The sequence below is a fragment of the Antennarius striatus genome, chromosome 4, assembly GCF_040054535.1.
Source record: "Antennarius striatus isolate MH-2024 chromosome 4, ASM4005453v1, whole genome shotgun sequence".
NCBI lineage: Eukaryota > Metazoa > Chordata > Actinopteri > Lophiiformes > Antennariidae > Antennarius > Antennarius striatus.
In genome coordinates, this window is record NC_090779.1 from 14,149,649 (window position 1) to 14,170,792 (window position 21,144).

Consider the following 21,144-nt stretch of genomic DNA (forward strand, 5'->3'; position numbering starts at 1 on the left):
GAATTTTTTAGCTTCAGTTATTGACAAATTATTTCTTTCTCTCTTCCCTTTCGACTTTTACTCTCTACCCAAATCTATCATCCTCCTAGCTTTCGTTATATCTCTTTTTCTCAGGGCTTCATTCCTCCATACTGTGTGTTTCTACATTTATGCCACTGTGCACTATGGCTTTTTATTCCTATGTGATGATGAAAAGTGTTCGTGTAGGAACAGAAGCCATTTTACACGTGGTGAGAGAGCAACATGACAGAAGCACGACAGAACTGAGCGCTCCTTGCTGCCTGCTCGACGGCATCCCCGGAGATTAACATATGGATGGATAAATGTAACTGTCTCCTGCTCAACGCTACCTTCTAGTAAAGATACATTTATGCTCGTCTGTTATATGAAGAGTGAGCTCAGTGCATTGCTGATCTGAAGGCAAAACAATGTCAGACTTTGTTGTGTATGCACCTGCTTTTGGCTCCAGGCACATGCTTGATGCATGTGATGACAGCTGCAGTCCGCAGGAATGGATGTTGGAACATTTGCAAAACGTGTCACGAACAAAGGAAGAACGGAGCAAGGAGAAACCAATAGAGATCTTTAATAACCAACTATAAAAGAGGCACTTAGTGAACCACTTTACAACTTGCAAGAGGCACTGCATTTCCATTTCTTCTCACTCTGATTTCTTTTGCACATTATTAAAATAAAACTTTGACATGAAGCATTACACCAAACAATGTTCTACCTACAATATAATACAATATAAGATACGTACAATATAAACAAGATAAAGCACCTTTGTTGTCTTAGTAAATAGCATTCATAATTAAACAATTGGAGTTACAGACACAATGATTGAGTTTGTTATCTGTGTGTGTTATTATCAGTGCATGGGAAAAACTCAAAATACAGGTCTTGGGACTGTGTTGTCCTTGTATACTCCAGCGTTCGAATCTTCTATCAGCGTACCAAAGTACGTAGATGAATTACTTTAATAAGCTACAGAGAACAAGTAAAAACAGTTGCATGAATGCACTTTAACTGCTACAGATCTCATGTTCCCTTCTCAGGACATTGGCTTTCACATTACAATAAAACATAATGTAGCACCAGGTAATATTTATACAAAAGGCTAATATGATGAATGTCAATGCAGTACAGTAAAGTTAATAGAAAATTAATAAGTAGGAATTGTCCAAAGGTGCACAGACAACAGTCCACATCAGTTATGATATCATTTGGTCCTTTTGCAGAAAAACTTTAACTGTCAGGATGAATGTAATGAACAGGTATTTCTAAGAGGAAAACATTTTCTGCATTTTCAAGTATTCCTTTTTTTCTTTCCTCTTGCATAATGAAATAAAATCTCTGAGACAGATAATATCCAACAAAGGAAAAGTAGAAGTTTTTTCCCCCAATTAGCATAATTTTTTTGATTCATATCTGCTCTTCGTCCTCACATTTGTGTAATAATAACACATGTACAAAGAAGACATAAAGTGACTAGGTAAGAATTTAAAGATAACATTTCACAGAAAACAGCTGTGCAATCTTATTCACTGTAATAATTTGTCTTAAACATTTATAACTTTGAAATTTACAGTCCCTTATTCACAGATACATCACGCCCTACTCAGTTAATAGATTCTGATGTGTCCTTCCTTAAAGGAATCTTGAAGCTTGTGAGTTTCTGTCCAAACAGCTGGCTTAGGAGGTGGTTCTGTGACTCAGCTGTCCGGTAGGAATGGCTCTCCATTGACCTGACGCCCATCTTTGGCCTTGATTTATTCAAAGAATTGTTCATGGGAACTGAAGAGACTTTAGAAATCGGGGGATGCAGAGGCCGTCCCAGAGGTCCCTTTTTGGCTTTAAAATCAACATTAAAAGGAGTCACAGTCTCAGCTTTCTTTTGTGCACAGCCATCGAGCAAGCTTCTTTTTAATTGCAGACCCATGTTGGAAGTTTTGCTCTTGGAAACGATTTTGTTGCTGACGACGTCATCCCTTACAGAGGACAATACGGGATAGTCATTGGATTCGTCTGACTTTATTTTCAAAGATTGCTTTGCACACTTGTTGGGGCGAAATTTCTTTTTGGCCAGTGACTCAACTCCAAAGTTCTCTTGCGTGGCCGGAGAGGAAAGTCTTTGCAGGCCGGGGGTGGATTTCATGTCTTTTCTCTTCTTCTGTGGTCTTACAGATTCTTTATCCTCACTTGAGGCTGAAGCATTGAGGGAAATCTTTGACTGGAGGACTGTTGTGTGTTCTGTGGTCTTTGTGCTGCATGTACCTGTGCTATTTTTAGCGCTGTCAGCTGTTTTGACTAGGGAAGCTTTTTCTTTCACCTGACTGTCACTTTCCTGCTCAACACCATTACATAAAGTCTGCTGTATGCTGTCATTCTGAGAATCTTTTGACATCTGATGCCACTTCTCATCAACCCTCTGCTGATCCACCGCATCAGTAGCTAATTCATGCTTTGCTGATTCAGGTGTCTTGGATGTGATTGGATCTTCTTCTAAAATGACAAACGCCTCAGAAGGTGGTAGTGAATCTGTGTGTTCTTCAGTCTCAGTGGAGTCACCTTCAACGGAACCTTTCAGCTTTTTATCATCTTTTTCAATGTCCTCCCCCTCACAACTACTCTCTTTAGACACTGACCATACATTTGATTTTGCTCTAATGCAGACTGACTCATTCTCCTTCTTCACATCACACTGTTCAGTAATTGATTTTCCATTACTCTCTTTATCAAAAACAGCTGAAGTGGTTGGATCAATTTCCTCTTCCTTGGGTGTAGCAGACTCTGCGGAGCGCATTTCAATACATTTCTCCAGCTCCACAAGTAGTTCCGAGTAGTCCTCAGTGATATCCTCAGTCTTCACATTTGCGCTGTTTGTGTCACTGTGGCATTCATTTGTAATGGTTTGAGTGGAGTCCTCTGCTGTAGACATGGAGGGTTTTGAATACTGTGTTTCAGAGTTGTGATTTAAGCACAGCGAGCTTACGCTGGCAATGCCACTGTCTGAGCTGTTCTCCTGCTGACTGTCAGACAGAATTCTTCTCTTCTTAGTTGCAGGCAAATCACATTCATCTTCTTTGGACGATGACGCTTTGACAGGTCTGAGAACACCTCGGAATTTGAAAATCTTGTTCCCTTCTGAAAGGTGCTTTTCCATGTGCCGATCAAACTGCTCCTTTTTTGAGAAAGTGTAGTTACAGGTGCTGCAGATGAAGGATTTTTTAATCACATGCATGACATCGGCACACAGCTCGCATGTGTAAAGGGTAGTGTGTTTTGAATCCAGCTCGTCCACCTCCTCATGTGCTCTCTTCAGATGGCCTCTAAGCTCTTGGGCCTCCTGATAAGACACGGGGCATTTGTGGCACAGGAATATCTTCTCTAAATTGTGAACCACTAAATGTCTTTGAAGTTTGAATGGTTTGGGGAACTGCTTTCCACAGTGATGGCAATCTCTTGAGGGGTCTTTACAGTTGGGATGCATCTCCACACTTTTGTGAGTCTCTGTTTTGCGGAGGATCTCAAGTGGTGTTAATGTGGTCTGCTTTCCAGCAGCTCCAACTTTGCTTTTAGTTTTGTGAACTTTTGGTTCTGCCACGTCTGAAGTTGTCTCCTCTCCTATCACGCCGCTAGCAGCAACAGCTTTCTCCTGTTCTTTAGTGACTTTGCCAGATTCTCTGTTGGTTTTGCTCGAGCGGTGCTGCATGATTGAGGTGATGAAATTCTTTACAGCTGTCTCCTGCATGAGGCTGCCTGGAATACCTAGCATGGAGCTTTGTGTCTGACCCTTCCGGGCAAATTGAGTAGCATGTTCTCGTAAATGTTCATTGTACATCCATACATCTGATATTTCTTTCAAACACATTCCACAGGTCCAGATGCCTGTCTTGTTCTTGGTGTGCTTCTCTCTCAGATGGTCTCTCAGTTGCTCCCTGGAGCTAAACTTACGCTGCACACACATATAGCAGGTTGGAGGTGGAGAAGGGTTGTGGGAGAGTTTGTGAAAGTTCAGTTCACCGAGGGTGAGAAACCAAGTGAAGCACACTTTGCACTTGTACTGCTTGTCTTTGACCTTCATTCGACCATCTTGGCGTTTCCTGCCTCGCGGCTCCGTTGTTTTAGACTTTTCATCATCTCTGATCACCTTATCAGCAGTTGCAACAGGACAAGCCAGAGAGACTTCTTTATAAGAGTCAAAGAACTGGATCTCAGGAAGTTGAAATGTGGTGTTGATATTTTGGATATCAATGCTGTGGAAGGTTTGGGCACTCTCAGTGAGACTTGGCTCTGCAGTGTAGGAAACAGAGGGCAGTAGCAAAGGGCAGGGGGTAGACACTTCTGTTTTGCAATGGCTGGGGTCAGAAGTCACTGTTGCATCAGTGTCATCAAAGCTGCTGGATTCACTCTGTTTAACCGTAGATGCATCAGTCGTGCTTTCAAGAGAATTCAAGACACTGCTGCCAAGCTCTGTAATATTCTCATGAACATCCTGCTGATCTCTTTGTTTAACGTCAGCCTTTAACGCGCTATCGTGGCACATATTCAACATGATGGCATCGTCAATAGATATTGTCTTATATTCACAGGGATTTGTCTGATTTCCAGTGAATGTATGCTCTGCCTGGATTTTCACGCTCTCGTCTTTAATTTGCATGAAGCTTTCTGAGGATGGGCAGTCCCCATTTGAATTTGATGATACCTTCTGTCTTTTATTCCTCTTGCTGTATACCCTTGGGCACTTTTTCCTTTTTGCTTCTTCATCTCTGGGGAACAGCTGTGAGAATGTGGTGTCATCGTCAATTAAGGCCTTCAGCTCAGGGCTTAATTCAGGAGGACTGAGAGTTGAAGAGTTTACAGGACGTGCATCATCTGAGGGGTCGTTGTTTTTCTCACATTTTACCTCAACTGCCACCTTTCTGAGAATTTCTTGAGCAAGGCTCTCATCAGACGCTTTCTGTTCACACAGTTCTTCTACAGCACACAGAGTCTTTCTGGAGTCATTACATTCTTTGATAACATCCTTGCATTTGGATATGGTACTTTTTGCATCATGGTTTGTGCATACATCCTCATTTGCCATATCTTTAATGCTTGTACAGTAAGTAACTATGGTATTAGTGGTTTGATTTATGTCTTGTGGTGGAGATTGGGGTATACTGTCAAAGGCAGAAGTAACTTTGTCAGGGAGTAATTCTCCAGCAGCAATTCTATCATTGACTTCCACCTGGTTGTCAGGAGATTTGCTGCACACTTGTTGTCCATTGCTTTTGAATTCAGAAGTTATAGCTTGAAGTAGGTCTGTTTTTAATAAATTCAGAAACTCATCACAAAAAGGGTTAGCTTTTACATTTACATCATTGTTTTTGTTCTTTCCAGCTTTGCTGTATTTCTTTGCTTTTACTGACAGCTGAGAGTTTTGACTTTCTATTTCATTGGCTGCCACTGTACTTGACTCAGCTGCCATTTCCTCCACAACTGATTCAGTGTCCTTGGATGCTAAAGAAATATCTGTGTCAGGGAGCTCTTCCATTCTCGTTGGGTTCGAGGTGTGGAAATCATCTTTGGGTTCTTTATCAGTGGGCTTTGGGGCTTCATAAATAAGCATTTGATTATTTGATGTCCTCTGCAGTTCAATGTGTTTATCAGTTCTGACCAAATGTTTCATGGCCTTATGTCTCTTTAACCCTGGTACAGTCCGGAAACACATGAGACAAATTTCACAGAGCACCTTACCCTGTTGAGCACTGTTTCGTGTCTTTTTTGAGGATATTTCCTCCTGCACCTGGAGTGTTGATGAACACTGGTAAGTCTCTGTTGTTGGATTTTTCTCTGCTGAGATCGGTGAGAGAGTCATTTGTCCATTTTCACAGATGATAAGTGCCTTGTTTTTAAGTGTACCATCCTCACCACCAGCCTTGTAAGAATCTAAAATTTCTGACTGAACATTCTTTAACAGGTCTGAATGGCTGTTTGAATGTTCAGCGGGGCCAAAGGAATCACAGCGTACCTCCACGTCTGATTTTACATTATCAGTGGTGGAAATCTGGCTTTGGTTTTTAAGACTCAATGGAAAACAATTAAATTTCATACTCGGCTGAAGGTCCAATGCTTCATCTGACAAACTCAGCTCAGCTACAGGGTCTGAATTCAGTGTTACCATTCTCTCTGTCTCTGTTTCAGAATTATTAAAAATAAGTCCGGGGTTCACACTCACGTCACATGGTCCACAGCCCTCTCTGGGTTGTTTGAGGTCCACGTTCTCCTCAGGATTACTAGTTGGTACAAGTGGTATGTAGTCATATTGGCTGAGTTGTGGAGGTTCATCTGAGATGCTGTTGTAGTTGAGAGGACTGAGCTTGAAATCAAACATCAGATCTCTTTTTTCAAAAACATCTGATACTTCTGGCGGTTCTGATGACTTGGTCACTGGCAGTGGAGAAGGAATGGTGGTTTCAGAGTTTGACATTTTACATTCAATGATTCCTAAGTCAAGGGGGGGTGGGTTTATCAAAGAATACTCCATTATGGCTGCCGTACTCTGTCCTCCATCAGTGTTTAAAGCTTTGTTGACATTGCCATTTTCTCCTTTGCTTATGGGGCAGTTTTCATTTTGAACTGAGCTTTGGTTAACTAACGGTTTGTTAAATTTACTTTGTGACTGATGTGAATCTTGTATATCCCATTTCTGTATCGGTGTTACAGGAGATGTTGATAAAAGAGGACTTGTTGGTGGGGCAGTGTGCATCACAACAGAATTACTTTCTTCCACCTCTTCTCTGCATGGTGAGTTTTGGTGACTTGCCATAAAATCAACAGGAAGATCCTTAATGTCTTGAACATTCAAAATCTCTTCTTGTTTGTGAATGGTGTCAAAGGTGGTAATTTTACATGAGTCACTGTCAATAATGCCCTCAGACTGTGAAAGAATCAATAGATTACTTCGTCCACTAATGGATTCTGTGTCTTGCATAGGTGAGCAGTGGCTCATACTGTCTGTGTTAGTTTCTTCTAGTATTGGACTGCAGGGTTTGTCTGGGATTTCCACTGACATATCTGTTGTTGGACTGCAGTCTTTTGAGGGAGACACTTGAATTAAAGGTCCTTTCTCTGCCTTTTCAACTACTATTTCTGTTTTTATACCATTTGTATACTCCAATTTCAAATGACCACCATTCGGTGGTGTGGATTGCTCTTCAAGTGCATCTTTAATCACATTCTGAACTTTCCCGCTTGTATCTAGATTGGTATTAACTGGTAGAGTTGGGGATGAAGAACAGCCAACAGATTGACCTGTTATTCCATTCATTATTTCTGATTTCTCATAAACAATGGTGGTCAAATGTTCTGGACAGACACTATGATCATTAAAAACCTGACTCAAATTCCCTGCTGCATTGCAAATCACACTGGATTTCTCAACTCCATCTAGATCATTGATAGCCACACTTGAGAAGTGGGCAGTCTCAATCAAATAACCATTTTCAGTGATATTGTCCTCTGATCTAAGGTTATTCTCAGATTTACAACCATTACTTTCCACGGGCTCACTTGGCAGGGATGAAATTGGATGGTTTCCATCAACTATGTGGTCAATGTCGTTAGACACGTTCAGACTGAATTCCATACTATCGTTCCGCTCATTGATATTTGGAGGTGATAATTTATTCTCTTTCCGAGTAATTGCTTCCTTTTCACTATGATTTTCTCTCTCGACTGCAACTGTTGCCTGACATTCAATTTCTTGATGTCGTTGACTCATGAGAGAAGTGACATTTGGCTCCTTGTGTTCTGGTATAATGGTTTCCTTTTTGTATATTGAGTCTGATATTACCTCTAGGCTTTTCATGAGGCTTTCTGCGTATGTCTTCTGTTCTAATATATCTTCCTTTGTTCCTGCAGGAGACTCTTTTTCACTGCTTCTCTCCTCGGATTTCTGGTCATTGTTGAGCTCTGGGTAGTTTATATGTGAGGCTGTGGTACAATTTGATGAATCATCTTCTTTTTTGGTGAAATGTTCAAGTTCTCTTTGCTCATTTTGAATTGGAGTGCAGGGACTGTGGTTTCCACTCATAAGTTCAAACCGAAATGGACTGGACCAAGGTTCGGTGAAAGACTCAGAGACCAAACCCGTCACTGGTAAAACTATGGTTTGCACGGGGCATTTCATATCCAGACCAGAGTCTCCATTCCCTGAGTCATCACTCAAATGTAAAGGTGAAAATTTTCTCATTTTCAGCTCCTTAGGGACATCCTGAACTACTAAAGGTGGACTTTCCATCTTAGTTGTCTGCAGCTGGTTTTCAAGCTCATTAACTATTCTTTTTATCTCTAGCTCATCTTCTGATGCACAGCTGTCAAGGTTTGCACTATAGTCAATTATTTTTTCTGGTAGAGACAAAGGAATGTGACTGTAATCTGATTTCTTTTCATTAGATTTCTCAGAGTTTCCTTTGTACTGAGAAACTTCCTCCGGTAGCACAGGGCTGACCATGAGGCTCCAGTCTCTTTGCTCTAGATAAGGAGAGAAGGATGATACAAAATCTTCCTTTTTATCAGCTGTATGTTCTATTGAATGGAAACCTTTCTGAATTGACATATCAGCGTAAAGTCCGTTGTCAAATCCTGTGAGGTCCCCAAACATTGATGAGGTGTCAAAAGAAAGTGGGGATTTCATGAGCCCCTGTTCCTGATCCAGGGGGTAGGGCATGAGGTGAAGTGTGTCTTTTTGTATCAATGAGCCTTGGCTTTCAGTTGGGGTAAGGCAAACGTCATCCATCAATGAGGTGCAAAGAGATGCAGGCTTGTGAGGGTCTAGGTCACTGACTAAGGTAATAGGCTCTTTCAACAAGCAGGCACTCTGTTTTTCAAGCACGTTACTCTCTGATAAATCTGGCTGTTTGTCTTGGGGCCCCTCACTTCTCCTGCTCTCTGTGTTTGTGTCAAGAAAGACATCAGGCTCTCGTTTGGTGGTGGAAAAATGTGAATCAAGCTGTAGTGGTTTTTTGTCTTGACTGCTACTTTGTGTTGGCTCTACTTTGGGGCACAGATTGTCTGTTCTCGTTAGGGTGCTTCTGTCCAAATTAACTGTTGGGCCAATAACGTTTCTTGGAGACACTAACTTCTCAATTGATTTTGTTTGAGAAGTCCTGCTTTTTTCAAAATTCTTGTTTGTTTCTTTTACTTTTGGTGAGGATGTCATTGGATCAGTAACTTCTGAATTTGACTTGTTCTTCTTTGCATTATCTGTGGTGTCTTTGTTATCAGAAAGAACGGGTTTGCCATTATTGTATTTTTTGACAGATTTAGTCAGTGTCAGTGCTAGTGTGTTGGACTCTTTACATAGTTTCTGTGGAGAGTACCTTTCACAGGATTTATGTTCTGGAGACGCTTTCTTTTTGATGTCCGTCTTCTTCTCACAGTCTGAGTCAGTGCAGTCAGTGCTTTTTGGGCTGTTGATGCTCTCGCTTGAAACACTCACAGATGTACTGAGTTCACTGCTTGTGGATGACCTGCTACCCCTCCTCCTGAGCCTCTGGTGACAACCATGTTTCTCTGGAGAGAGAGAGACCTCCTCGCTTCTTTTCACCTCAAAACACTCCTTTGACTCATGTCTCCATGCTGCTTGGTCCCTCTCACTCCTTGCTCTCCATTTGCACTCTTTAGTGTAAGTGTATTTACACCTACTGCTTTGATTTAGTCGACCTTGACTTGCTATCTTCACAGGCTCACATTCGTCATCAGAATCTGAGACATAGTCATATTCTCCAAATGCAGGATTTTGTACAGTGGGAGTCAGTCTCTCCATCACTAAGGAAAATTGGAGGTTTTTGGTACCTTTAACATGGAGTTTATGGAGCTTATTTTTCTGTTGCACTATTTTGTGAATAAGTTCTTTGCTCCAGGTGCCCCCTCCAGTGCTCTTTCTCTTGCTCTCTTTCACTGCTGTTCTTGAGGTTGGAGATGTGGAGGTCTGCAAGGCCAAGGAGCCTCGTATGGCTGAGCTGTCCTGAAAGCTTTTAAGACCACAGCGCTCAGAAAACTTGCTGGATAAGAGAAACCTTCGTGTATTTGTGTTTCTATCCTCAGTCTTGCACAGTTTTCTTGGCTCTTTTTCTTTGATGTCTTGTTCCTTTGTCTTTTCTCTTGAGGAAATTTTTGAATTTTTGTGGGTGACTTCCTTTTTTATGCTAATTTTCTCATCTTGCTTTAATTTCAGAGGTATTTTCTCAAGTTTGCTTTCTGCGTACTGTTTATCTGTTTCAGGATTCTCAACATCAGAGTCATAAAAATACTTTCCCTGTGGGAGAGACCCATCATCATCTGCTGATTTTTTACTCTTGGTCTCAAAACCCAGGGGTTCTTTGGTTTTCAGACATTGTTTGTTTGATGTTGCTTTAATGGTAGTGAGATCATCGTCAGCAAATGCATCAATAAAGCTACTGTCAATCTCTGCATTATCTGACTGATATCCATTCAATGCTTCTGTGATTAGGCTATCTAACTTGGCATCCTCCAATTCCAGCTCAGGGAGCGGGACAGGGAGGTTACCAGAAGTAGAGAATAGGTTGAGTTTCATTGGATCATCCTTAGTATCTCCCTTTGTTTCACTGTCAGATATTAAGTCTCCATTTTTATTGAGACCCAGAAGAGATAGGTGGGGATCAGATGGGCATCTTGACATTGAAACATTTGATACAGACGAAACTATTTTTGTTGATTCCATTTGAAACTTTCTGCTGTCCTCCATCTTTGATATGTCTTTGAAGTCATTTTGCTGAAATGTATGCTGAGTACAATATTGCTTATGGCCAAGAAATGAGCCCAGATTGTTGAAATTCTGATCGCATTGCTTGCATGTCAGAAGCACATCTAATTGGTCAAGATTTGCTGTGGCTAGTGAGGTTGCCAAAAGCTGATGAGCGGAGTATGGTGGAGGTGGCTGCTGATGCTCCACTCCAAAACTGTCCATATAACCTTTGTTTCCATTCATAGAAGACTTTGGATGTGTGTTGTTCTGCAGGTAGCTCATCATTTCTTCTTTCGGTCTTTCTGGTGTGTAAGAAAGGCTTCTTCCTGCATCAGAATGAAACTGGTGAGGATGAGAGCTCAGGTGATCTGATGGTATATGTGTTTTAGCTTGGGCCTGGGGGTAAAATGCATGAGTTGTTGCCGACTTTGACATCTGACTGTCCTCTGAACTTAGGTTAACTGGGCTTGTGGATGCTGGGGAGAGGGAGGAGCAGGTACTACTCGATGCAGGGTTATGAACTGGTGAGGGCAACGGAGATTCATAAGGTGACACCATCAAAAGTCCCATAGGAGGTACTTGTAATGGAGGATAGCTATAGTTTCTTGATGCTGCCGGAAGGGGCTGGTTGAGTCCAAAATATACCGCCTTATTTTTAGACTCACATACTTGTGCGTGGCTCATCTCTACTTTAAAAGTTGAGACTGTATTATTGCTATGTTTTAAAGTGTCTTGTCTTTGGCTTGAAAACCCATCACTAGTTCTACTGTTCTGAAATGAGGTGGGGGTTTTCAGGGGGCCATGTTTTTGTGACTTGCTATCATCCTGCCAGTCAGGGGTAGAAACCATATAAGCCAATTTCTGACTGCATATTTGCCTTGATAACTGGAGTCTGTTTTGCATCGGCATGGCAGAGGGTGGCCGTATCTGCTGCCAGGACACCCTGCTATTTTTAGATGAATCTGACCTTTGGTCAGCTGTTGACTGCTTCTGAAAATGAAATTTATCATTCATTTCAGTATATTGGATTGTGTTTTGATCAGCTGGTAAATATACCTTATTAGGCCCATCCCATGTGTGTGGCAGTCTATTTATAACCTTATTATTAATGTTTTTATCAAAGGGCATTGAGGCTGTACGAATGTTATTGACTGGAAGATTGTTAAATGTTTTGTTGGAAAAGTGCATTTGGGAGCCTGAACTTTGTGAAATAGTTCTTGCGTGATGCACACTTCCTTGAATATGTGTTCTTTGGTTGGCAGCTGTGTCTTTGGGGTGACAGGTCCTCTTACTCCCCGAAGTGATGGCTGCATCCCTACTGTCTGCCTGTCCAATAACGTCTGTGCTCTCAGACAGGGTAGTCTTCCCCTGCTCTGACTGTTGTGAGCTGAAGCCGGAGCTGTCACTGCTCGCTGAGTCCTCGCTTAGATTCCTGGGACACTGGATGGAAGATGTTACCCCTTGAATAAACTGAGACTGGGGGGGTTGAGAATAAGAGTTTCTATCTTCTGACTGCTGTTCATTACTGAACTGAGTACTATTTTGAGCAATGTTTTGCCCTTCTCCAGAACTAAAGGAAAAAGTGTTGTGGGTGACATGAACAGAACCTAGCGAGGAGTCTGTAAAGTCTTGAGATTGGGGGTTCTGTTCAATGGAGAAAGCATCAGAGGTTGATTCTTCCAGAAAATGATATCCATATTGAAATGGACCAGATAGAAAGGCACTCGGCTTGTTAGTCTCTGTAAGGGCTGTGGATTTTTGGGATGAAACCCCATAGTTAGCACCATTGAAAGTCCTTTCAGGAGACTGAAATGTATTAGAGCCACTCAGATGAAAGTCAGCCAGGATCAACTGACTGCTGGGCTGTGTGCTGGTAGTCTCCATTGAGGCAGGCTGCTGCTGGGACAGGGTTGGATGTGTTTGAGAAGATGTTCCACTTGAGGAAACCAGTGTCTGTGAGGTATAACTTGGGGAGGTAAGGTTAGGGGAAGCCTCAGGGAAGCAGCGGCTATAGCTGAGCTCTTCATGCTGTAATTCAGCCTCTCTCTCTGGCATACTGGGAATGTGGAATCTGTAGCTGCCCGAGACTGGGACACGACTGGTCTCCAACTTCTTGGGCGGTGAAACCTTCTGCTGCGGGTAGGCAATTCCAATGGTTGGGTTGGAGCGTGGATTTGTAATGGTAAGTCTGTACAGCTGCTGTGGGTTGCCACGCTCTGCCTTTCCTGATCGCTTCCCCTTTTCTCGACTGCGTCCCTTTCCACTTGGGGACTGGGGACAGCCTTTGCCTGTCGACCAAGTCCTGTCAGTGGAAAATTTTGTTTGGTTCTGCAGTGACCTGAAGTCAATTTTCCCTGCCTGCTGTGGCCGTATGACTGCTTCACGTTGCTGAGGACAGTCCCTTTCCTTCTCTAGTTTTTCAGGTTCGGCCCCTCTGCTGCTGGCTCTTGCTTCAGTGCCTGTGTTTGAAAAGTGCTCTAAAGACTCCTTTGTGGTTGTGTCGCTCTGCTTTTCCACTGCCGTCCCTTCATCTTGCACTTTGGACTCAGCTTCCAGCTCTTCGACAACATGAACTCGCTGAGTCTCTCCTGCCATGATGCACAATGCGTGCTGTAAAGGCCTGGTCCTCAGCAGTGCTATCTGGGAGACAGGGGCATCATTTTCTGTGTAGCATGAATCACTAAATGTCCAATGGCAGGAGCTGCAGGGACAGGGCTGCTCGCTGTTGGCTCATCTCTTCCCCTTCATTGTGAACTGCTGATCTGGCATCAAAAAAAAAAAAGCAGACCTATAGGAAACAGAGAATGGAGAGGATCAGGTGACAAGCCTTTGGTATTTATTATTATTCATTATTATACTAGAAACAAATATCTATTCTTTAACTAGATAAATAAATAAATAAATAAATAAATAGATAGGTAGATAAATAAATAAATAAATAAATAAATGAACAAATAAATAAATAAATAAATAAATAAACAAGGCCTAATCCCACACACAAGTATTTAATATAGAAATGTGACAAATTTGCACATTAAATAATTATATTGTTTTTGTTACTAAATATAATACTATAATTATTGAATTATGCTTTTTGAAGAAAGTAATTCAACCACAATTCATTGGTGATTGTCAGCACAATCACAATGTCCTAGTTTCTGCCAGCAGAGAGCACTATTGCAGCATTTCACACTAGTGCTGTCATTAATCACTGCTGAACTCAAGTTCTTCAGATCCTAGAGATACAACTTAAGCTTGAGTTTTTCCACTTCTGACAACAGTACGATACAGAAAACAAGTAAATGCACTTTCATACAAATGTCAAATTCTTGTCTTATCGACAGTAGATTGTGGCTGTATTACCGTAACAATCCTCTATCTAAACGATCTCAGAAAGAAACCTAGTTGCTTTTAAAATGATGAAGCTTGCTACTGAGGATGTGAAAAATACTCCACATGAATCCAAGAAAGCATTGCCAGTAAATGAATCACAGACTTCTTAAGAGGAGGGACACAATGCCACAGTGTTCTGCTGCTACAGAGGGCTACAGGTTTAGATCATGGAGGAATATCAGAGATTAGTCATTCAGCCATTAGGAAGTGAGAACTGTAGGCACACAGGCATTTCTTGCCTTTCCTCAGGCATCCCAGACATATGGTTCTCAGGTCCCAGTTTACTTTGGCCTTCCAGTGTCTGCTTTGAGGTCAGAGCAGATGAAACCAGAAGTTAACACCAAAACCTAATTTCTAGGCCTGATGACCAAACTTCCATCTTTTTGTCTGTTTTTCCTGGCTATTACCAAAACCAGTGTCGGGGTGGTCTAGAGTTTGGGAACAATACCATTAAGCTACAGGGTTTGGATTCAAGCCTGTGTTTTTTCTCTCATCCTCCTTCCTTGAGTGTCCTTGAGCAATACATATTCTAGACAGTTTTAGAGAGTGCTCTCATGGTCATGTAGAAGAGTCCTAGCCTGTGTCTAAAGTGACTAAAAACTCTCCATCTGGTAATAATTGACCAGCTGACAGATTGTAACCCCTCCAGCAGGATGCACTGTTTTTCTGAGCAACACATTTAAAGTCATGTAGAAGTTAGAAGCTAAGATACTGCAACTATATGCCCACAAATGTGAGCATTAAAAGAGTCATATAACAGATATCGGATATTCAAAGCCCTGTTACCACGTACAAGCAAATGTATATATCCCATCTGCAAAGAGGCAGTAAATAAGCCTGCCAAAACTCCATCCATCAATCTCTTAGGAAGTTTTGTTGTTGTGCCCTCTCAGGGTCAATTTAAGATTAAGATCAGATGTTTCCGTCCTGAATGACGGAATACCTCTCTAGCAGTCCAGGGGTTCAGCCCCTATTACCATCTCACAGGAATGCATTGATTTAATAAGAGTTAGCCAAATACATTTTTTCTGTCGCCTAAGAACCTTAGTGAACCTCGTTGCTGTACTGATATTCTCTTTACCTACAAAGACTGTGAGGTGAGGGTTAGAGTTTAGATTAAACATCCACTTTTAAGTGAGTTTAACTACTATGAATTGGATTTTTTTGCTTTTTGTTAATTTATTTATTTTTAATTAAAAAAGAAAACAAAACACCAGCACACCTACAGTCCCTTGGTGATAACCCAATCTGGCCACTCCAGCAGTGAGGCTATGATACGACTGCTGGACAGAACAACACTGATTATCTTAATGTTTGGTGTGATGTGATAAATGCAAGTTTAAAATTCAATCCAAAACTTAGTCACTGCATCATTGGCATCATTCAACAGCTCACCCAGTTGTACAAAATAAATACCCACAGCGATAAGTAGTATCCTCCTGAGCCAAAGAAGGAGCACTGTGACAGGTTGTCATTCAGTGACTTACACAATTAGCACCAAGCACACAGCGAACATTTTCTACTGAGCCATTAAATCTTTTAGTCCATTTATGATGGCTATTTAGCTAAAAAGTCTATCAGCACTTTTGAGCACAACAAATTTACTGCTTAAACACATTTATTATTTGGAATTCCTGGGCTGTCACTGGGGTCAGACAGTGTATTATCACATTTCAGAAAAGTGGTATTTGAAGAAAGCCTGAAGTGAGGATTTGAGAGTATTTTGAAGGACATTTTTAAAGTGCAGCTAGGTCAGTGTTGACTGCTTTACAGACCCACAGGGTGCATTAAAGAGGTATTACGGATCACTATCGGAGACATGTGGCCCTCTCACAGACAGAGAGGACAGGATCTGTGGAGAAATCAGATGAATTGGTTTGAACTATACCACTCTAGTTGTAGGTTGTGTTTCTGTTAAGGACCAGGAACCAATGTGTATACATACATGAGAAATGGATTAGTGAAACATGACCCTTCAGTTTTATCCAGAGGGATGCCTCTCTGCAGGTATTTCCTTGTCTCACCCTGTCAGAGGTATTTAACAGGTTGGTAGGGCACATTGAGGCTGAGACCTGACTGAGTTTAGGCTGATTGTGAAAAATCACATCTCCCCTACAGCTCCACAGAATCTGAAAGCCGGAGTGTCTGCAGCGACCTCTGCTACCGGTTGGAGAAACTGGTGTGAATGGCCCGGCCAGCATCTCCACCAGGAAGTGTTCCATCCAGCTCTGCATAGTCAACAGTTAGAATCATAAATCACAGCCCGAGTTCTATTTGCCTGGTTTGGCTGCTAAAGTTTGAGGCTGAGGATGAATGCTACCGGCAACACAAAGAGCAGTATGAGGATCACAGCACCCTTACAGAAGTAGCACCAAAGCCTGAGCTGTCAGTTTACAAACAGTAAGAGGTCATTTATATCTGAACATATGCCTCGTGCACTTCCCCTTCATCACTAAGAAAATCAATAACTCTCTCCTTTCACCAACTTCCTCTGCACAAGTCAGAATTACTTCACAAACAGCCTTAGAGCATATTGTTCTGTCTATTAGGTGATTTCTTTGGTACAGCTCATTCAGCTTTAAGTTGAAAGCTTCTAAAAGTATCATTTGCACTTGGACCAGGTATAAAGACAATATGGTGGGGACAGAATTGAAAACTAGGCACAAGTTAATACTAAATCCTCTGTGACTGGTCTAAACTTTGTTCCATAATTGACTTTTACAAGTCAATTATGGTTGTTTGTGTGTGTGTGGTAATGTGTGTGTGTGTGTGTGTGTGTGTGTGTGTGTGTGTGTGTGTGTGTGTGTGTGTGTGTGTGTGTGTGTGTGTGTGTGTGTGTTTGTGTATGTGTGTGTGTTTGTGTCTGTGTGTGTTTGTGCATCCATATGATTTTGAGTGTGCTTGTGTGTGTGTCCTCAGCACTGAGAGAGCAGGTAAATGGTACTTAATGAAAATTCCACTTCCATTTTCCTGTCATTTGGCACAGGATGTGTGTGGAGTTGGCTTGAGTGAAAATATGCTGGTAGAACTGTGAAAACCTGTGATGACTCGTCACAACAAAGCTTATAATAGCTTTTGCAGGCTTTGTTTTTCAAGTGGCCGGAGCACCAAATGAGCTCTGCATCTCCAAAAATCTGTTAACTCAAAAGAGAGGAACCTTTGTATCTCTTTGCAATGAGCAATCCATCACTTTTGCAGTTCGGTAAACGGAACACATCCAAAGCTGACTGAAATCACACAGGGATGGGTAATTTTATCAGCTCAGCAACTGGACATTTACTTAAAGATATCACAGAATACAGATTCTTGGAACAATGACTCTCCAGAGGAATAAATCTTTAAAAGGCAACAGCTGGATGAAGACTTAACCTTCAGAAAACAATGCCTTCATTTAAATTAATAACTGGCATTAGGAAGACTTTTCCAATGTGCTCAGCAATTCCAGATGTTCACCAACTTAAATATCAGCACACAGACAACTGCAAGACAGAAGACGGATGAAGACTTAGGGTGATTAGATCAATAGTGATGGAGAAGGAAGTAAAGGGTAGGAAAGGAGGAGGAAAATGTTTACAGATGAGATCATTAAAGTGTGAAAATCAGACAAAGGATGAGAGTAGGAATGGGGGTGTTCAGTATTCTGCATAGGCCAGAAGATTTTGTAATCAGACAGATGCAGGGCGGATGAGCAGGTGGTGGAAGAAAAACTGCCTGCTTTCCTCACGCCTCTTCCAAGCAACCGGTCCAGCAGAGGGAATGTGCAGCGAGAAGGGCTGGCCTTGGCCCACACTGGGGCGCACCGCCAAATGCTTGGTCAGAGCGCCTGCCTACTCTTCTGTATTTTTGGAAACATCCAATATGCAAGCAATTTGCTTTTAAATCGATGCATGTATGCATCTTCAAAGACAGATGAAGACGAGAGAGAGAGAGAGAGAGAGAGAGAGAGAGAGAGAGAGAGAGAGACAGAATGAGACAGAGACAGAGTGATACCCATGATGTGAAGAGAGCCCTGACAAACTTTATTTCTAAATTTTGGTTTAGATGGGAGACTTAACTGGTCATCCGTCATCCTCCATGCTATTAATTCTTCGTCAGAGGCTTTCAGAATGAGAGACACTGAAGAAACCAACAGTTGAATACTTCAAATGAAGCAGAAAGCACAGCAATGAAGGAAGCTTGTTATACTCATGCCTCTCTACCTCCACCACCCCTAACCCCACCATTAACCCAATGTGGTTAGCTGCTCGGCGGGGAAGACGGAAGGAGTGTGTGTGTCTATGGAGCTTTGGTGTGTAATTCCAGAGGCTCCCCTTACCCCCTCCCATGTTTTTCCGCTTTCGCAGACGAGTTTTTTCTTTTATTTATTTTTTTAAAGACTGGATTCTGGACTCTGTCTGTTTCCATATTGCAAACCACAGCATTCCACAAACATGATGGAATCTTTGTTTTAAAATGTTTATAGGTTATTTTTTCTTCTTTTGACACAATTTCCCTTATTCCTGCAAGTCAATGGAATATCGCTTTTGTGGTAATGCGAAAAAAAAAGAGGAAAGAGTGTGATAGATTTTCAAACATGAGTGAGAAGAACAGGATATTAGTTAGAGAGCAAGCCTGTAGCTGTGAAAACGTGATCCTTAATGGCAAAATCCTTTCAAACTTTTTTCTGACATTCCATTATTTGGCGTATCAATATTTGCTTGTCCCTTTTTCTGCCTGGGCAAAAGAATTTGGTTGCCCTTCAAAATCAGCAAAGCTTTATTAAACATAGCACAAAGATCCACAAATGTCTGTCCCTTGTGAACTCAAATTTAATTACTGTACATGTCTGAGGCTACTTTTTTGAGAGATGAAACATTTCAGTTACTTTTGATTAAAAAAATATAACAGACATATAACAGAAGATTTATGGTAAAGGACACTCAATAAATGATTTCTTAAACAGAACGTAACCCTTTAGAAAACTGAACACTAGTTGAAAACTGGATGGAAATGACTGATTCTAGATGCCGATGGACCCCCCACTCGTATAAACAAGAGATGAGGGAAGAAATATGGCAGTCTTAACTTGTACAACTTCTGCCACACACAACAAGGAAATCATAAATCTCTTGCTTAATTGTGCTCCAAAATCCTGAAGAGAAATGAACCAGCCTAACAAAAAACAAAAACAAACAAAAAACAAAAAGTGAAAATCTTTTCTTCCATCTGTCCATCGGTCTATCTTTGGAGGGCTCCAATAGAAAGAAAGGAAGAAGTCAACTTTATTACTTCCTCTTAGGGAAAATTATTTGTCCACTGTAGTATTAGTTCTCATCAGACACACACATATACAGTATATATATATACAGTATATATATACAGTATATATATACAGTATATATATATACAGTATATATATATATATATATATATATATATATATATGTGTGTGTGTGTGTGTGTGTGTGTGTGTGTGTGTGTGTGTGTGTGTACACACACACACACACACACACACACACACACACACACACAAGGGGCCTGTAAGCATGCAAATGAGAGGTAAGGCTGTGGGCAACTCCTTAATGGTGCGCCCCAATGAGAAACTCATAAAGGGGATGGTGCCCTGCTCAAGGGCTCCTCTGCAGTGCTCTGAAGGTGAACTGGTAGTGGAGAAATTGGTCCACATGGGCCCTGAACCTAACCTCCCGTTCCCAGTCCCAAGACCCAGCGGACTGACTTACTGCCACCCCCAAAACATTCATATCCTCTACCAGAAGCAACCTGGAGGCAGTGAGAGGAGTTCAGTCATACTAACTTATTCTGTGAGTAAAAGCACAGAGAGGAGGAAGGACCCACAAAAATGGAGTTATAACCTCCGGCCTGAGGAGGGTTTCTTACTGACCTGTCACCCTTTTTCTAATGACTCAGAGAAAAAAACTCACCAAACAAGCCTAGACTGGTGGTTAGACCTGAAGGTAACTTTGTCCTTGTATCATTAAGTCCATATACCATTCACCAATACATAGACCTCTATAAGGTATGCATAAAGGTGGAGCACCATAAAAGCCTAAGAATGATTGGTACAAGCAACCTAAGGCTATTTAGAGCAGTCAGTAAATGTTCTTCTGCAAAAGTGCTAAATGCATGAAGAAATAGACATTTCTTGTGAAATAAATAATCTGTAAGTACAGTACAAAAATGTAAATTCAAACTGAGTTAAAGTAAATAAACTAGTTAGATTTGTTTCTTGTTCAAATTGTGGTGACTGAGTGCTTTAGGGCTAAATCAGAGCATCTTGAGTGGCACCTTGTGATTTCAAATGTTTAAGAAAATGAGTGATGGGCTTTTTGCTTCTTGAATGACATTTGAACATTTTTGTCCTCAATGACTTGAAAGGGTAGTAAATTAAACTGAGCCTGAGGGTTAAACCCTCAGGCTCAGTTAGTGTGAGGACAGTTCAGTCTTAAACTTTTACCTCTGGGTGAGACCTTTTCTTGTAACAATTAGAAGGGTTCTTTGCATATTTATCCAGACAACCTGACCAACAGTCAAGTTCCAACACGTGACCCTGGAAGGGGCTTTCCTTAAACCTTAACAAAGTAGGTTGTGTAAATTAAATTTAGCAATGCTCATTAAATACTGTTTTCTTGTGAGCAACATCATCGGCAGACACATAGACATTATCCATGAATGAAATTGGGGTTGAAGTACATGTTTTTAATTAGGAGAGGAGACTATGTCCAGTTGTGTGACATTTGCGGATTCAATATAGTGTAATTACATATCTGTGCATCACTTTGAGTGTGGTTGTGCTGCCATAAAAGGGTTCAAGGACTTCCATGTGTAATTTCAGCATATATTCTGTGACTGGCTCTCTGGTAGTTGGTTTTTATAGAGTGGTGTGTATAATGTTTCTTTTCCAAGCACAAGTGGACGAAGCACTTCACTCAAATTTAAAACAGTTTTACTGGGGTTACAGGCAAGCACACAAAATATTTAGCACAAAAAATGAGCGG

The 21,144-nt window shown here is 41.4% G+C and overlaps 1 protein-coding gene across 1 annotated transcript in view; it reads right to left on the reverse strand.

Annotated features, from left to right (window-relative positions):
* Nucleotides 1–578: 578 nt before the first annotated feature.
* Nucleotides 579–21,144, reverse strand: part of LOC137593782 (zinc finger protein 469) — a 40,427-nt gene continuing 19,861 nt past the window's right edge. The window contains exon 2 of the mRNA XM_068312774.1: nucleotides 579–13,544. Within this exon, the coding sequence (XP_068168875.1) occupies nucleotides 1,622–13,351 (11,730 nt within the window). The 5' untranslated portion in view covers nucleotides 13,352–13,544 and the 3' untranslated portion in view covers nucleotides 579–1,621. The remainder of the gene's footprint in view (nucleotides 13,545–21,144) is intronic.